The sequence below is a fragment of the Corvus cornix genome, chromosome 8 (assembly GCF_000738735.6).
Source record: "Corvus cornix cornix isolate S_Up_H32 chromosome 8, ASM73873v5, whole genome shotgun sequence".
Taxonomy (NCBI): domain Eukaryota; kingdom Metazoa; phylum Chordata; class Aves; order Passeriformes; family Corvidae; genus Corvus; species Corvus cornix.
The window spans coordinates 26446841-26462651 of record NC_046338.1 but is presented as its reverse complement, the minus strand read 5'-3'; the positions used below and the strand labels follow the sequence as shown (position 1 = coordinate 26462651).

General features: G+C 51.7%; 1 protein-coding gene across 1 annotated transcript in view; it reads left to right on the top strand.

Annotated features, from left to right (window-relative positions):
• The window catches only part of RGSL1 (regulator of G protein signaling like 1), a 26121-nt gene extending 10310 nt beyond the window's left edge, over positions 1 to 15811 (top strand). Inside the window, exons 6-20 of the mRNA XM_039556135.1 lie at positions 770 to 874; positions 1140 to 1358; positions 1441 to 2399; positions 2911 to 2973; positions 4663 to 4894; positions 5500 to 5586; positions 5973 to 6144; positions 6524 to 6722; positions 7010 to 7168; positions 7539 to 7668; positions 8367 to 8538; positions 9220 to 9358; positions 9936 to 10060; positions 10231 to 10520; positions 12747 to 15811. Of these exons, the coding sequence (XP_039412069.1) occupies positions 770 to 874; positions 1140 to 1358; positions 1441 to 2399; positions 2911 to 2973; positions 4663 to 4894; positions 5500 to 5586; positions 5973 to 6144; positions 6524 to 6722; positions 7010 to 7168; positions 7539 to 7668; positions 8367 to 8538; positions 9220 to 9358; positions 9936 to 10060; positions 10231 to 10520; positions 12747 to 12979 (3284 nt within the window). The 3' untranslated portion in view covers positions 12980 to 15811. The remainder of the gene's footprint in view (positions 1 to 769; positions 875 to 1139; positions 1359 to 1440; positions 2400 to 2910; positions 2974 to 4662; positions 4895 to 5499; positions 5587 to 5972; positions 6145 to 6523; positions 6723 to 7009; positions 7169 to 7538; positions 7669 to 8366; positions 8539 to 9219; positions 9359 to 9935; positions 10061 to 10230; positions 10521 to 12746) is intronic.

Sequence of the window (15811 nt, the reverse complement as noted above, 5' to 3'; positions counted from 1 at the left end):
CCTGGTTCCTGCCCAGTGGGTCGTGCCTCTGCTCCGGGTTAAGAAGGGGTTGCATATCCCATTTTTAGGGATGCACCAGGTCCCGATGGCATGTGCAGGGATTTACTCCACCACTCTGTTAATACAAGCTCCCTAAGTACCTACCTAGGAGAGCTTACCAAGGGGTCCAAGGGTGGAGCGGGGTGGAGAGCACCGTGGGGCACGAGAAACAGAGGTGCTGATATTTCGGGTTTGCCGCTGCGCAGGGGTGCCCTGGGAAAACATGCTGTGGTCTCTCTTACTGGCAACAAGTCTGGATTATGCTCACTTTGCCCCTAAAATGAGCCTTCTCAGTCCAGCCAGGTGCTTCATCAACCAGCATGTCAACTGCCCCTTGAAAGAAAGCTGTGGCAGCAGGAATGCAGATTCTCATTTCAGAAAAATAAGCAATTCACCAAGGCTTTTCCTGAGTATATTGCTGCTGCTTCTTCAGTTGGGTTGAAACTAAAAGCTGGAGGAAATTGAGGGCAAGCCACAAACTCGGGCAAGAAAAGATGGACATTTGCAAGGAAGAGAGGCACAACAGCTGGACAGGCTGTCCCTGACAGGAGCGAGTTATCCTTGCAAACACCATGTGTGCATCCCACAGCCTGTCTGAAACTCCCAGTTCAGGGTGATTTGCTGGTCTCCCTCCAGCAGTCTCTTTCAGGGAGGTTGGAGGGTGCTGGCGGGAACTAGAGAGTTTTCTTGCAGGCAACCCCTGATGTCATCTGTGCACTCCATCCTGCAGCCGAGCTCCTGAACTGGCAGAGCGCTGACCAGTGGCTGCTGGAGAGGTGCATCAGTGGGAGCCATGGCATGCGGCACTTCCGGGCCTTCGTCCAAGGAACAGCAGGTGGGCACGGGATGCTCCACAGCCCCTTCCCAGCCAGCCATGGGCCACCTGTCCAGCAGGACACTGGCACAGAGCTGGGGGCATGGGTAAGATCCCAGAGAAAGCTTTGGAAGGTGAGCCAGCAGCAGAGCTGGGAGGAAGATGCATAACCCTGGCTTTTCTCTGCTTTTCCCTCGGTTCATCCAGGTGATCTTTCCTTCTGCTTCATCCATCCTCGGGGCTTTCAGGGACTCCTTCCGACTCCCAGCCCTTGTCTGATCCATAGGGGAAGAACTGATTGACTTCTGGCTCATCACTGAAAGGCTCCTGGATCTGGACGAGTCAGATAGGAGTCAGAGAGACCTGTTCTTGTCCCTGGTCCACAGGCTGAGAGCCACTCACTTGCGTGAAGGCTCCAGTGTCATCACCCTCTGCACCACCACAGGAGCTGGGGATGAGCACTGCCCTCCCAGAGAGGTGGTCTTTCCTGGATATTCGCAGGGAGGTGGGATACCATCACCTTCTTGGTTTGGCTGGGGAACTGCATGGAGCCATCTCCCCATCGTAATTCCCTGCATCCATTTCAGGATCACTGCCGAAAGCCAAGCACATCCAGTCCATCAGCACAAGGAGGGAGATCCTAAGCAAGATGCAGGAACAGGCCCTTTTTATGATTCAGAGTTACTGGCTCCCTAAATTCTTCATGCACTGCAAGATGGGAATGGAGGAAGAGGAATCATGCCAGCCTTTGCTCCAGGAATATCAGGAACGTTTATCACAGGCCAGCTGGCAGGAACCCCCAGGCCTTTCAGAGCCCTTCCCCACAATGCACATCAAAAGGAGACAGGGTGTGTCAGGGCCCTACTGCAGCCTGAAGACCAAAGCAGAAATGTGGGCTCTGGTCAAGGAGGGGAGAGACACCCAAGAAGTGAAGATGGCCACTTTTCAGGTGAAACCAGAGAGGCAGCCAGGGCCAGCTGGGAGAACAGAGGAATTGTATCTGGATAAGGATGCTTTGGGATCGATTCCCCAGCAGTCAGAGCATCCTGCAAATACTGCCTTTGGAGGCAAACGAGGAGTAACCTTTCCTGGAAGACCTCAGTCCAGTGCAGAGCAGGATCTAGAAAACCTCTGTAAGGAGAAAATCTTCTCTGACCTGCTTCCCTCTGCATCTCTTGCCCAGCTGCCATCCTTGAAAAAGCCAGTCAAGACCTTGGATTTCCTTCCCTGGGCCCTTAGTGCTGAGGCCTGTGCGGGACGGCCCTTCAGAGACTTCCTGCAGTGCCAGAACCGGTCCATGGAGACTCATCTCCTGGATCTCTGGCACGACCTGGAAGAGTTTCTGCCTGTGGTGCTGGACTCCAGCAGAGAAAACAGCTTCTTCCTGCGCCATTTGATTGGGGAAAAGATCTGCAAGACCTACCTGGAGGAGGACAGCTTTGAGAAGCTTCCCTTGGACACCAGGACTGTCGTGAGTTTGTGGAACCATCTGATGTGTGGAGAATTCTCCCCCTGGATATTCAGAGCACAGAAGGAGATTTGCAAGGTACACAGGGGTGCTGGCAGTGGTCAGCCTGGGAGGTACAGCTGGCATTGGCCCTCCTGTGGTGATGTGAGGGCTGTGAGAATGTTTAGGAATTGAGGCATTTGGAAAATTAAGAGGAAAAGAGATTAGGAAGGGAAAACTTGTGGTCACCTTGTACTGGACCAGTGACCAAGATGCTCCAGGCCAGTGGAGAGGAGCATCCTCACTAGTTTGCTGGGCAGTAGAGCAGAGGTGAGCAGCCACTGAACATCTCTGATGACCCTGGCTAGATGCACATTCCAAGGGCTAGGAATGACAGGGCAGTGGCCACCCTTTTGCATCTGTCACTGGTTCCAGCACAACCCCAGTAAAACACATTTAGCACCCCAGCCCTTCTGGGCAGCCCCTGGGCAGCCCAATGGACCAAGCTGGATGTGCAGGCTTGTCCTGGGCATCTCAGCAAGTTGTGAGCCACCCATGGCACCAGCACTGTGGCACTGCCTGAGCACAATCCCCCTTTGCTCCTCCTCAGCTGCTCTGCTGCCTCTATGAGGAATTTCTGGCTGACGATGACAGGACGTTCCTCCAGTTTATGGTAAGGGGAATGCAGAGGGGCATCCTCAGGGGGGTGTGCAGGCACCAGTGGGGATGTGAAAAATTGGAGAGAGAGAGAAGGAGGGACAAGAAACCCAGCATTAGCTGGAGGTCCAGCATCCCAGGATATCCGCAGCCAATGCTGCCACAGGGTGACACAGCAGATCCTACCCAATTCCAGCTTCCTGGAGCAATGATCCTTAGCTCTTCCAGCATAGCATCCTCTTAAGTTGGCAGCACTGCAGGCACACCCTGCAAGAGCTCCCCGAGACAGGCGGTGATCCTGCCTAAAAGCAGGGAGAAACATATTTGCAGGCTTTTAGGGCAGGCAGGGGTGAGCCCAGCGCTTCTGGGAATTGATCTCCCCTGGCTTTTTTCCTTGCCCACCCTACTAATGTGTAATTATTACTGCTATTAATGTGACTCATGTGCATGACACACATGGGATGACCCTGTCCCAGCAGCAGTATCTGGCCAGCACAAGGGGGAAGAAGCCATGCAGCCTTTTAGCCTGTGACTCAACCACCCTCAGGTTTTCCACATACTTTTTTTCTACCAAAAAGGATGATATAAGAAATCAGAGTCACACAAGCACTCTTCCCAGACTATTATTCCTCCTGGCATCAGAAATCCCATAATACCTACCCCAAATTCCAGCATTACACCCAGAAACATCCTTGTAGGCAGAACCCCCTGAGCATCCCACCTGCTTTGGTACCTGCACAACCTATGCAGGCAATTCTTTTCACTGCAGATGGTGTTCTTCAAACCAACTGTTTTCCCCAAAATGAAATGTCAAATCAGCAGCTGATCCTGGAATTGTTAAGGAGAGGCTGTCAGGGCTTGGTATCCTCAAAGACCTGGCTCCCAGAGTCTCAGCCAGTGATAGCTGACCATTTTGGAAAAGTCAGCTGGCAGCTCCTGACCCTGACTCATTAACTGCTCTTGGTTGGAAGTTAATTAGCTGCCCAGGTTTTTGTGCATCTCTTGTCAAGGAAATCTCCCCTCCGAGGCCAGAACTGGTCTGGGAGTACAATTAGCACTGCAGCAGGCATTGGGGTTGTGCTCTCTGTGGGCACGATCCCCTGAGCCAAACTTCTCCTGGGTCTCCTGCTCTGGTGTCAGGGGAACTGCTGTGGGCTTAGCAGGTTTATTTTTGGTGCCTGCTCTCAGATCTCAACCAGAAACCAGCCACTCTGCCCCTGCTTGGCGAGCTGTGCAAACTGTTTGTCCATGGGGAGAGGCAAAACCCGCAGGAGGGTCTTGGGAGGGATGAGGGAGGCACTCCCAGGGCACCAGCTGGAGCCAGCCCCAGCGACAGCAGCCAACAAAACAGGACGCAAGGCTACCAGGCTGCTGGGGACACCTTCAGGGTTGTTTTCAGCCCTCCTGGAGGGATGTTGAACTCTTCAGGAAAGCTGCAAGGCCATGTCTGGCCTACCTCTGGCTGCCTGTCCCCAGTACATTCCAGCTGCAGGCAGCTGTGAGCTGGATTTAGGCAGCTGCATGGGTAGGTGTAAGGTCTATGCTGAACTTTGTGTTCACATAGATTCCTTCTAGACTGCCTAAAGCTCAAGCAGAGATCTAAATTGGGCAGGTTTGTAGTCTGACGCACAGTAAAACATGTGGGCACAGTGCTGGAGATGCGGAAGATGCTGTGTGCCATCATCCTGCCCTCTTCTCGCCACAGGCTCCAGGGAGCGATGTCCCCATGCCCAAGGTGCCAGGCCATGCTGCTGGCAGATGGGAACATTTCTACCTGTCACAGAGGATGAACCAGTCCCTGAAGCTGAGCCAGGTCTTGCATGGCACAAGGAGCTTGGAAGGGATCTCCTCTGAGCACTGGCAATTACTTGCTGCTCGGGACCTCCAGAAAGGGGGTTCCATCCAGGCAGAGATGAAACTGTTCCTTGGCAGCACTGGTAAGAGGAGGCTCAGAATTCCTGATGTGGCTCACGTTGGCTGAAGCCAGTAAAGTGTATTTTATGCTCTGGCAGTGACCAGTGACCCTAAACAGGTCAGGGACATCATGGAGTGGGTTGGTACAGTGGGTCTGGGAGCCTTCATTTGTAATCAAAGCTTTGGCAGTGATCTAAGGGCCAAATTCTCTGGCCAGTACCAGAGCCACATCCCTGCACTGGCCTGGGTCACCAGATCAAATGAAGGCTACAGCAAAGTGACTAAAGCCCAAAGCTCCTGCCACCCCAGTTCCACATCTTGGCCTTTTCCTGAGGATGCTGGGACTGGCCATGCTGGTGCTACTGGTGTAACCCCTCAGCTTTGTTCTCTCATGCAATTTTTTGAGAATGACACCAAGTTTCTGGGCACCTGTGGTCACCTGTAGCACCCCTGTAACTTGTGGGCCATCAGTTGTACCCAAAAAATGCAGTGTCACAGGTAGAGCATGGAACAGGACACACAAGGAAGGTAACAAGTCAAAATCCAGCCCTCAGAGCCAGTGCTGAAGGGCTGTCATAGCCAGAGGTAATGGACATGGGATCTGTCCCCTCTCCTCTCTCTGATGCAGAATTCCAGAGGATGATGGCAGATGAGCTGGCTGTGGGTAGCCCAAGCAAGGAAGAGGAGCTTCTGCAGCTGATGAGTGCAGCACTTGGTGAGTTCAGTCCGGGCAGACAAGAGGCAGGGAGGGCTCCCAAACATCAATCACCCTTGTGGAGGTGCTCCAGGGACTGAGTGAGTAGGGGTCTTCCTTGCAGGCATTGCATCATCTGGTGGAACTTCTCCAGAAGGAAAGGCCTATCCATCCATGACAGGCTGTATTCTGGGGCATTAATCCAGCCAGGGAGGGTGGGAATGGGGGATTTCTCTGAAGCAGATGCTGAGGAGGTCAAACCATGAGAGGTGAAGAGCTCCCACAGTACTCAGTGTCTCCTGAGCCAGAGTCACCACACAGACACCATGTGGAGGCTCCAGGGTCAAGCTGTGAGCAGGCTCTGGCTGTCATTTGAGGAAGAGGCCAACCCTGTTCTGTCCCCACAGCTGTTGCATCCGAGAGGATTGCTAGAGAGAATGCTGCTGCTGCTGCAAGAAAGAAGTCATCTAGAAGACACAGGTCTGGCACTTTGCAGCACAGAGCTTTGCTATTTCCACTCTTTCAGATTTTTCCCTGTCATGCCACTGCTCCCAGTTTGGTCATTTGGCCCTTTCAGATGTAGGCATAGGTGGCCTGTGGGTCTAAACTGCAATTACCAGGGAAAGGAGAAAAATTGACACCCCCACCCTCTACCCCCTGTTCAGATCTACTCTTCACATCTTGTGCAGGTCTCATGCACTTCATCCTCAATCAAGTCCTGGAATGCCACCTTGGCAGTGCTCAGATTCCCAGAAAAATCCCTTAAAATCACTCTGTAGTGATACTTAAATCTCTGGACTTGTGTCTTACCTCCTGAGAATACTCTAGCTGTGAGTCCTTGCAGCTCCACACTGGGACATAAAGCAAATGGAAAAATGATGGTGAGCACCTGGGTTGAGCTGATTTCTTCAGCCCAATTATGCAAATGCACCCTGCTCAACGTCCATCCCACCCCAAGGGGCCAGACAGCAACTGCTATAAATGCATTTTTCTATGAACCATTAGCCAGTACATTGATATTCCATCCAGACCCTCACCCCAAACCTACCAAATCACTTCTGGGCCTGCAGGCTGCTGGACTGGAGGAGGAAACCCTGCAGATAAGCAGGACAGACAACCCCAAGGCTGTCAAGTGCAAGAAGAGAGCCCAGGGGAGAGTATCTAGTGCCCTGTACCATTGTCCAACCTCCTCCAGGAACAGAAGTCCAGTGGGACCCCAACCCTGGGGCTGCCCCCTATCAGCTGCTTCCCCCCCTTCCACCAAACTAGTGCCCTCCTCATGCATCTGGCTGCCCTTGATGCTCTCTCTGCTCTCCCATCTGGCAGGGTTAAGGAGCAGGATGAGGAGGATGAGGAGGATGAGGAGGATGAGGAGGATGAGGAGGATGAGGAGGATGAGGAGGATGAGGAGGATGAGGAGGAAGAGCAGTACCAGCAGAAGAAAAAGAAGCAGAAGCAGACACAGAAGCAGAAGCAGAAACAGAAACAGAAGGAACAGCAGCAGCAGCAGCAGGAGTATTTGTTGCCCTGGAGCAAAAAGCCCAAGTCTAGGCGTCATCATCAGATGCAGGAAGGCAGAGAGGAACTCAAGACAGAGAGAATGGTAAGGAAAGACACTGTCTGCTGGCAGGCTGAGGATGTTTGCCAGGCAAGAAAGTGAGGAGATGCTGTGAGACAAATGATGTCACATAAATGGGGTGAGGTTGCAAAATGGCAGCAGGGAAAGTGTTTCTCCTACGGGCTCTGGAGTCCTGCTCACGCAGACTTCACCACATCTGGTCAGGACTGGCCAAGTGATTCACACCATCACCTGTGGCCACCAGTGAAACTGAGAAATACTGGAAAGCAAAGATGATGGATGGGTCACAAATCCCACTGCCAAGGCTACTCCAGCTCACAGTGGTGGGTCCAAACAGGAGGGCTCTGTCCAGGAGCAGCCCCTGGCTGATGCCACCTGTGCCATGTCTCCACAGCAATGGGCTTGGGATGCCATCCGGGAGCTTGTCAGAAGTTTCTGCAAGTTCCAGAGGGAGATGGAAAATTACAAACGCCGTGTGGAATTTGAGGAGTTTCTCCGTCAGGAGAGAGGAAACGAGAGGGAAAGTATGTCCAGTGTCCTGCCACCCCTTCTCCTCCCTCCCCAGGACATGCCTGGGTTTAGGTAGAGAAGAAAATGGAGGAAACGTGTGCCTTATCTCCCACAACCATGACTTATTGCCCCGTTACGCTGTTGCATCTCTCTCAAACAATGTTGTCTATGCAAGTTTGCATCCCTGCCTCAAAAAAAACCCCCAAACCAGGAAACACTAAATGGAGCTAAGGTGAGACAGGCCAGAAAAATAAATAAAAGGAAATTATTTTCTGGGCAACAGGGAGCTGACCTAAACAGAAAGTTTACTCACAGGCTTGAGAGGAGGCTGGAAAAGCAGTTAGAAAAGTAATCTACTAAATACACAGAAACCCCGTATAGATAAGAGAATTTTTTATATGGGGGAAACAACAGATTTTTCCCTTTCATCCTCACTCATCTGCTTGTGGGCTCTGTCAGAGCCTGGGCAACAGCTAGACAGACCAGGGGGCTTTAGGAACAGGCCATTCCCTATGGAAAGAGTGAACATAAAGACTCCATGGGTGCAAAGAGGAGGAGGGATGGAGGAGATTACTAAGCTAGTTGGAAGGTGTCATCCACAGAGGTAGAAAGGTCCTCAGCAAATTGAATGCAGGTAAGGGAAGCACAGGTGAGGTGAAGGAGCAAACTCAGTGCTGGGGAGCAGGATGCAGCATCTCTTCCCCTGTCTCAGACCTGCCCATCAAGGAGAAGAAGAGCCAAAGTCTCTCAAGGACCCCCCGCTCCCGCAAGGGCAAAGCCCGGCTCGAAAAGGTGACGCTGATAAAACGCTGCATTTTGGACAAACAGGTCATCGTCGTCAACTTCCTCGTCGATGACCTCCGCTTTTACCTGGAGATGGACAAGTAAGTTCTTCCTCCACCAGGTGCTTGGGTACCACCACAGAATCCCAGAATGGCTTGGGTTGGAAGGGACTTTAAAAGTCATCTTGTTCCAACTCCTGGCCATGGGCAGGAACATCTCCCACCGGACCGGGTTTCTCAGAGCTCTATCCAACTTGGCCTTGGCACCAGCCTCCCTTGGCCCTGGCCCAAAGCCATCTCTGATTGAGACCTCCAAATCCTCCACTTCAGCTTGCAGTCATCCCCTTGCTACAGGTTCCTGTTTGAAATCCTTTTGGTTTAGTAGTCCCAAGCAATCCAACATTTTGCCTACACCATTCTGGAAGTCCCAGTTGTGGTGGCATTTCTCCCTTGACTTTGTCCATGTTCCCAACAAACCTGTAAGACCAATCCATGGCCAATGGACACCAGCCCTACAGCCAACACCCCCACAACAGGCAAATCCCCAGCTTTCAGTCCTCCTCTTTTCCCAAAAAGGGAGAACATCACCTGCCCCAGGTGAATCCTAGGACCACGAGGGTGGCAGAAGAGGGAGGTGGCTTTTCATATCTCCTGTGTCACTGTTCCACACCTTGAGGACTGCTTTTTCTGGCCAAGCAAATACTAACTTAAGCAAGAACATGACTGTCTAGCCTGGCAGTTACCAGCACTTGTCTCAGAGCAAGACCCCACATGCCTTTGCAGGTTTTCCAGGTTGGCTGACTCCGTGGAAGCTGTGGCACCCTGCAGCATGCAGTCAGAAAAGCACATTGCCTTTCTCAAAAAGAAACTTGACATCATCAGCAGACTCTTCCTGAACTCTGATATGCCCCCAAAGCTGCGGGTGAGACCCTGGGACCTGCCCAGGAAGGCTGGAGACTGCTGCCAGCTCACTGCTCAAGGCAGCGCAGCTGGGAACAGTGGTGGCGAAAGAGAAACAGGCAGGGGTCTGGATCTGCTGTGGTGATTTTGGGGCATGCTCTGGAGCTTGGGACTTCTACATGGGCTGTGAGGGGTGGGAAGCAATCCCCCACCAGACCCAGATAGACTGAGAACAAGCATGTGAATAAGGATGGAAGAAATGGGGATTATCCATTACCTGCTGGACAAATGCCACGGCTGAAGCATCAGGATGCTGCTGCACAGCACCAATCCAGTCCCTGCACTGTCCAGAAGCCAATGCCACCATCACCTCCTCCCCACTGCACCCACTCCATCCCCTTCCAGTAGCACTGCCATCTCCCCTTTGGAGAGCACAATGCTTTCCACAGAAATCCAGGTGGGATCCTGCCCTTGTGTCTGGGGCATGCAGCCAGGATGTAATTTGGTTCTTTTCTTAAAGACTGCTGAGGTGGGGCCAGGGAGAGAAACCCAGCCCCGTCAGGAGTGCTGCAAACTGTTTTGGTTTCTTCTGTGCCCAGGTCAACATCTCTGATAAAGAGAGGGATTTAATCTGGTGTTTATCTTCCAAGGGGCCAGTGACCCGGGCCATCTACCACAATGCCAAGGTCACCCTCTTCCCCATCCTGATGTACTTCTGGAGAAGGTACCTATCTATCTCCTCTCTCCCAAGGTGGAGGAGGCTCTGTGGATGCCAGCCTTTATCTCCAGCCACTCGTTCCTCTGACATGCTGAAAATGCAGATGAAACACTCCCCAGGGGCTCAGCTGGAATTTTCTCCTTGGAGCTTCACTGTCTCTGGTGTTTCTCACGCAGGTTCTGCACCTGGACAGTGATGAGGAGCTTTCGGGCCTATGCAGAGGTCAGGAGCTCTGAGATCCATGACGAGGAGAGGAACTTTCAGCTCATGAAGGGGGACAAGAGCTCCCGGGTCCAAAAGGAGGAGAGGAGTTCTCAGGTTCCCAAGGCAGGCAGGAGCTCCTGGGACCACAAGGAGGACAGGGTTCCAACCTCTTCACCTCCTGCAAAAACCTCCTCCAAAGTACCCAAGATCCACGGTCCCAGGAAGCTGGTGGCCACTCCCTCTGCTGCATGTTTTGCTCCAGGTTTGTTCTTCCAGTGCAGACACATCCAGACCTGGGGGTTTGGTATTCTACAGGGTTCCCTTTAAAAGACCCCCTCTTTCATACAGCTTTGAGGCTGTATGTGGTGTAGGCCTGCTGGAAAAATGGAATGGAGTATTTTTTTCCTGTCAAAATGAGTCAAAACTGTCCAGTGGGATTTTAGAAATTTTCTTTGGTGAATAGGGAAGTGAGCACAGAGACTTCCCAAGCAAAGAACTGTTGTGTAATTCCTATTTATTTCAATAACCGAGTTAAAAATACTCAGGAATACCCCCTGAAACAGAAATAAAAACCCCAATCTTTTGGGTTGCAAATCAAATGGGAGCAGGAAAAGGAGAACAACTGTGCAGCCAGGCACAGTGGCATTCCATGGAGGGTGCTTTGAATATCTGGAATGGAGAATAAGCTCCATCAGGATTTGAGGTGACGCATCCAGGGAAAGAGATGTTTTTTCTTTCTCATACACTTGTTTAGTTTCAGTACACTGAATAACTCTAAACTGAACAACACAAAGTGGTGCTGAGTGCTGTCAGTCAGCCTGACAACCCACTCCTTGGCTGAATATTCATTTGGAAATTGTCTAATTGATTTTTGATTAAAGGGGAAACCGAAATAGGCACATACTAATCTTGCTTTGACGGATGAGTGGGCATCAGCAAGCTGCTGTTCTGCTCCCTGTCATTTATCACTGTCAAGTTCTGGTTAAAAAGCAGCAGAGTTTGAGGGTTTGGATCCCTCCAGGCAGGTGCTTGAGCTCCTGGTCCACAGCAGGGCTGGGGTGACAGAGCTCTGTGCTCCAGGAATGCCAAGCCATCTCTGTAGCTCAAACCACCTCACACCTTGAGTATTTCCATGGACAACATCCGATGTTCAGCTTGGGTCTCCACCTTGTTACAGAGCTTCACTGCACTTCCAGGACCTTCTCAAATGTAGTTGTTTTAATGCAAAAGTCACCAAAAAACCTCATGTATCACATATGTATTCCAAGCTAGTGACAAGAACAAGGACAGTGTTTGCCAGGGTCTTCAGGGAGCAGAGAGAGTGACATTTAAACTGATTCAGATTAGAGATAAGGAAGTTGTTTTTTACACTAGAGGGTGGTAAAACACTGGTACAGGTTGCCCAGAGAAGCTGTGGCAGCACTATCCCTGGAAATGTTCAGGATCAGGTTGGACAAGGCTCTGAGCAACGTGGTCTAGTGGAAGATGTCTCTGCTTATGGCTGGGGGCTGGACTAGATGGCCTTGAAAAGTCCCTTCCAACACAAATTATTCTGTGATTAAATCAGTGCAAACTGTTGCAAGGGTTAGGACAGTCCCAAGCAGCACAGCCTGCTTTTAACTACAGCCACAGAGAGCAACTGCACTGGGAGCTGCTCTGGACACATAGAAGACTGATCTCTCCAGCATGGACATTAATCACACAGAGACTGTCCCTGGGACAATAGTCCCCAAGCCACCGCTCCTTGCTGCATCTCACAGGGATGAGTAATGGGAGCCACGCAGAAAAAATCCCTCAGCTTTCCTGGCATGTGGGGACAAGATGTGTGACCCAAAATAGCTGCTGTTTCTGACTGTGCTGATGTCCACACCAGCTCCTGAGACACTTTTCTGCACCTTAGGCTTTCACCAATGACGTTTCTCTAAGGATCTTGCTTTTCTGACGTTTAGATAAAAACTTGCTTTTGAGCTGGGGGGGAAAAATTTGGTTTTGTTGCCTTTTAAAAAGCACCAAAATTGCTGGGGAAAACACCTGTAATTTCAGAGAAAACCTCCTGTCACCCACCTTATTTTGAGGGCCGCGCAGATGCCGTGTGAGGAGGGCTTGGCGGTGGCAGGCAGGGACCTGTGAGCCATCACCAGGCGTCACTGTGGCACTGTCGCTGCCTGAAAGCCTGGCCACACTGCCCGACCCCAGGGTGACTCCTGGGACAAGCTGCCCAGGCAGACACAAAGCCTGGCACATTTCCCTATCTCCCATTTCTTCCACCCAGGACCCCCCCAGCCTTGCCACAGCACCAGGTTGGGACACGTCACCCCCACCCTGCAGCCCCCAAACTGTTTTGCAGTCAGGGAGATCTGGGTAACTCAAGTCCTTGCTCAGCTATCCTTCCTTGTGCTCTGGGCAAGCCCCAAGTGATTTGAGGGGGACAACACAGCTGTACTCCCTCATTTGCCATTGGAGCACTCCATGTCTTTTCCCTCACCAGGTAAAAAGCCTATCATTATCTTCACGTTGTCAGAAGGGCTTGAGCTCCTGCTGCCACGGCCCCAGAAGAAAACTGAGCCTTCAGAGGAGCAAAAGGGTGAGCCAGCACTGAAAGGGACCCTCCTGCTCCTGAGGGGAGCTCTGGCAGTGGGGATGGGAGCTGGGCTTGAGGGCTCCCTGCAGCAGTCCATGGTGGGAAGTTTGTGCCGTTGTTTTTCTCAGATTCCGATCTGAGTGGGGAGAAGAGGCCATTGCTCAGCGAGTCTGCCCTGCAGGGCAGGTAGGTGGTCCCAGAGGTGTTCACCTCCTCCAAACCACACCAGCACAGGCTGTGGCTCCCCTTAAATCCCAAGGGTTTGTGCAGGATATTGCTCACCCCCACCATCTCCAGTAATAGTCACAGAAAACTCCCAGCTGCTGCACCTCTCCATGCCTAGAACTCCTCCCTGGGACACAGCCCTCTGCTCATCCCTGATCACCCACTCCATGGCCAGAATTCCTCCCTGGGAGCACACAGCCATGTGCTGGTTCCTGATCACCCTCACCCTGCCTCCAGCAACAGCAGCCACTGATGCAGTATCTCTTCCTTCCCTCCAGGAACTAAGGGTAGGACAGCCTGCCCTTGAGCTGGAGCCCTCCCAAAACACCACCCACATGAGTGGGATCCAAGGAAGCTGAGCAGCCTGGACACAAGGAATTGTTTGCACTTAGTCAGCAATAAAACCTAAAAATAAAGCAATTCACAGCATCCTCCAGCTTACCTGGTGACAGCACAGCAGCTCACAGCTCTGCAGTCGTAGCAGGGACATGCTGTGACATGTGTTACCAGCTGAAATACCAGACAAGTCTCCTTCCTCACATGTATCTGTAAAAGGTATCTCAGCTCCTCACCTTTCTACACAAATTAAATGCTTCCTGAGGGTGGCAAGGCTGAGAGAGCCTACTTGGTTCACTTAGCTGTCCCTGGCTGCTGAGATGGTGCCTGTTTTGCCAAAGCTTTTCTGATTTTCCAACAAAATCAGCTCGTGCTTGACTGGGGCTTCAACATGCTTTTTTTTGGTGAGGTTTTGTTTTTTTGTTGGTTTTTTTAAAGCCAGTATGTTTAAAAAGCACTAACCAAATCATAGCAAAGGCCCCAATTTTCCCCAGGTGAAACTGAGTCAAAGTGGCTTTGCTAAGTCACCAGGAAGCTGCGGAAATCACAAATATTCTTTGGACCTCATGAAGAAAAGACCACAACCTTTATCAGTTTGTCAGAGGCAAGCTCTCAGCTTTGTCATTTTCAGCTATTTTTAACCACTTTTTAATCCCAGATCCTAGAAGAGTGCAACCTGGGAATAACACCAGGTACATTTTGAAGGCAGATGACAACATGTTTCGTACTTATCTCTTATGATTATCAACACTTTGCTTCTTGAGGATCAAAACTACCCAAACCCAGTAACTTTTACTTAAATGAAGTGCTTGGGAAGCTGATGCCATTTCTACAACATGAAATGTGACCAACTCTCAAAATTGCCCTTGTGCTGGGAGATGATTTTGCCCTGAAAGCTTTCAGGCCCAAAACCTTGCTGTGTTTTTGTGAGCCCTTCACTAATGCTCCTGAGCCCAGCTGAGCCCAGGCCCTCGAAGGCCTCACAGATGTGCCTGAAGCCCAGCACAGCAAAACCACAGCTAAGAACAGGCTTCACTCCACTGCTTCTGTGGGCTGGTTTGTGGGTTTGTTTTTCAGAGCAGCAGATGAGGCATGCTGAGCTGGGAGCACCCCTGTGCACACAAACATGTCCTCAGCATGCAAGACCCAGGACAGAGAGAATCTGATCCCATCACACTGGGCTGAGCCAGCTGTCCTGGGGGGCCCCAGCAGAGGAAAAAGGCAGAGGCACAGCAAATACAGGAAGCACAGCAGGGGAATGAAGTGTGTGGGGCCAAATCACACCTTTGGGCACCATCCATGGGCTGCAAACCTGCCCAGGGCAAAGGAAAGCAGCACCTCCCAGGTCGGCATCGATGCTGGGAGCCATCAGCACTAATTTTGGCAGTTGGTTCTGCCCCCAGCTGTGCCCCAGACACTGCCACACCACCCAGCTGCAGTACTGCCCGCTGGTTTTCCATCCTGCCTGGCTTCTCATGGAGCACTGGCCCATCCTTCTGGGAGAGGCAGGCTGGTATTTTCTCCAGCCTTGCTCCCAGTCCTGCATTCTTTCCTCCCATGGTCTGATGCTCTGGGAGCAATCTGCTCTGCAGATGCTGTGCATGGATCAGATTTCTCCTCTGACAGCAGCCTGTTGGTGCTTCTGGCTTCTCAGAAAGCAGGACACAGCTCCGCAGAGCACAGGAGCCATCCCTGGAAATTCTTCCCAGCAGCCAGATTGCCCCAGAGAGATAAGTCACAGCCTCCCTGAGTTTAATCACTGCTCTGTTTTGGGCATGCCTTTTGAGGCTGCCAAGTCCCAGGCCTTCAGCGAAACAGCCAAGTGATGGAAGAAGATGCAGAGGTCACAGAAAGCTGGAAACATGGCATTTTGCAGGAGGCTGGAGGAGCCCGGCCCGTGGCCTCACTTCTCCTCATGCAAGAGCAGAAATGCTGCTGTAGCACAGGGCACCCCATAGCCCCCTGCTCTCCCCGCTGCTGAGAGCTGAGCACACATCTCTGGGTGTCATCCTGCCTTCTGGGCATGAGAAAGGCACAGTGAGCAAGAAAAAAAGAGCAGGGAGGAAGGGTAAACACCCAAAAATATTGGCACAAGAGGAGTCAGCATTCTCCTGGTTGCATTTTCTTATCAACAGTTGTGTAGTCAAACTTCTATTACGTATTTAAAAGGTTCCCAGGACTGTTACAGCGGGGATTCTGCAACACAATGTATCAAACCAGGAGGCCCATAGAAAGAAGTATATAAGGACAGATTCTTGGTAGATGTTTCAGAGATGTTTATTTCCCCAGCCGCACGGCCGGGGCTCTGCCGAGGAACCCTCACAGTCCGGGCTGAGGGTCCCTGCCCGCGCAGGGAACACAAACCAACCAACGGGAACGAGGCTGAGCAGGGGCAGGGAAACCCCGTGTCT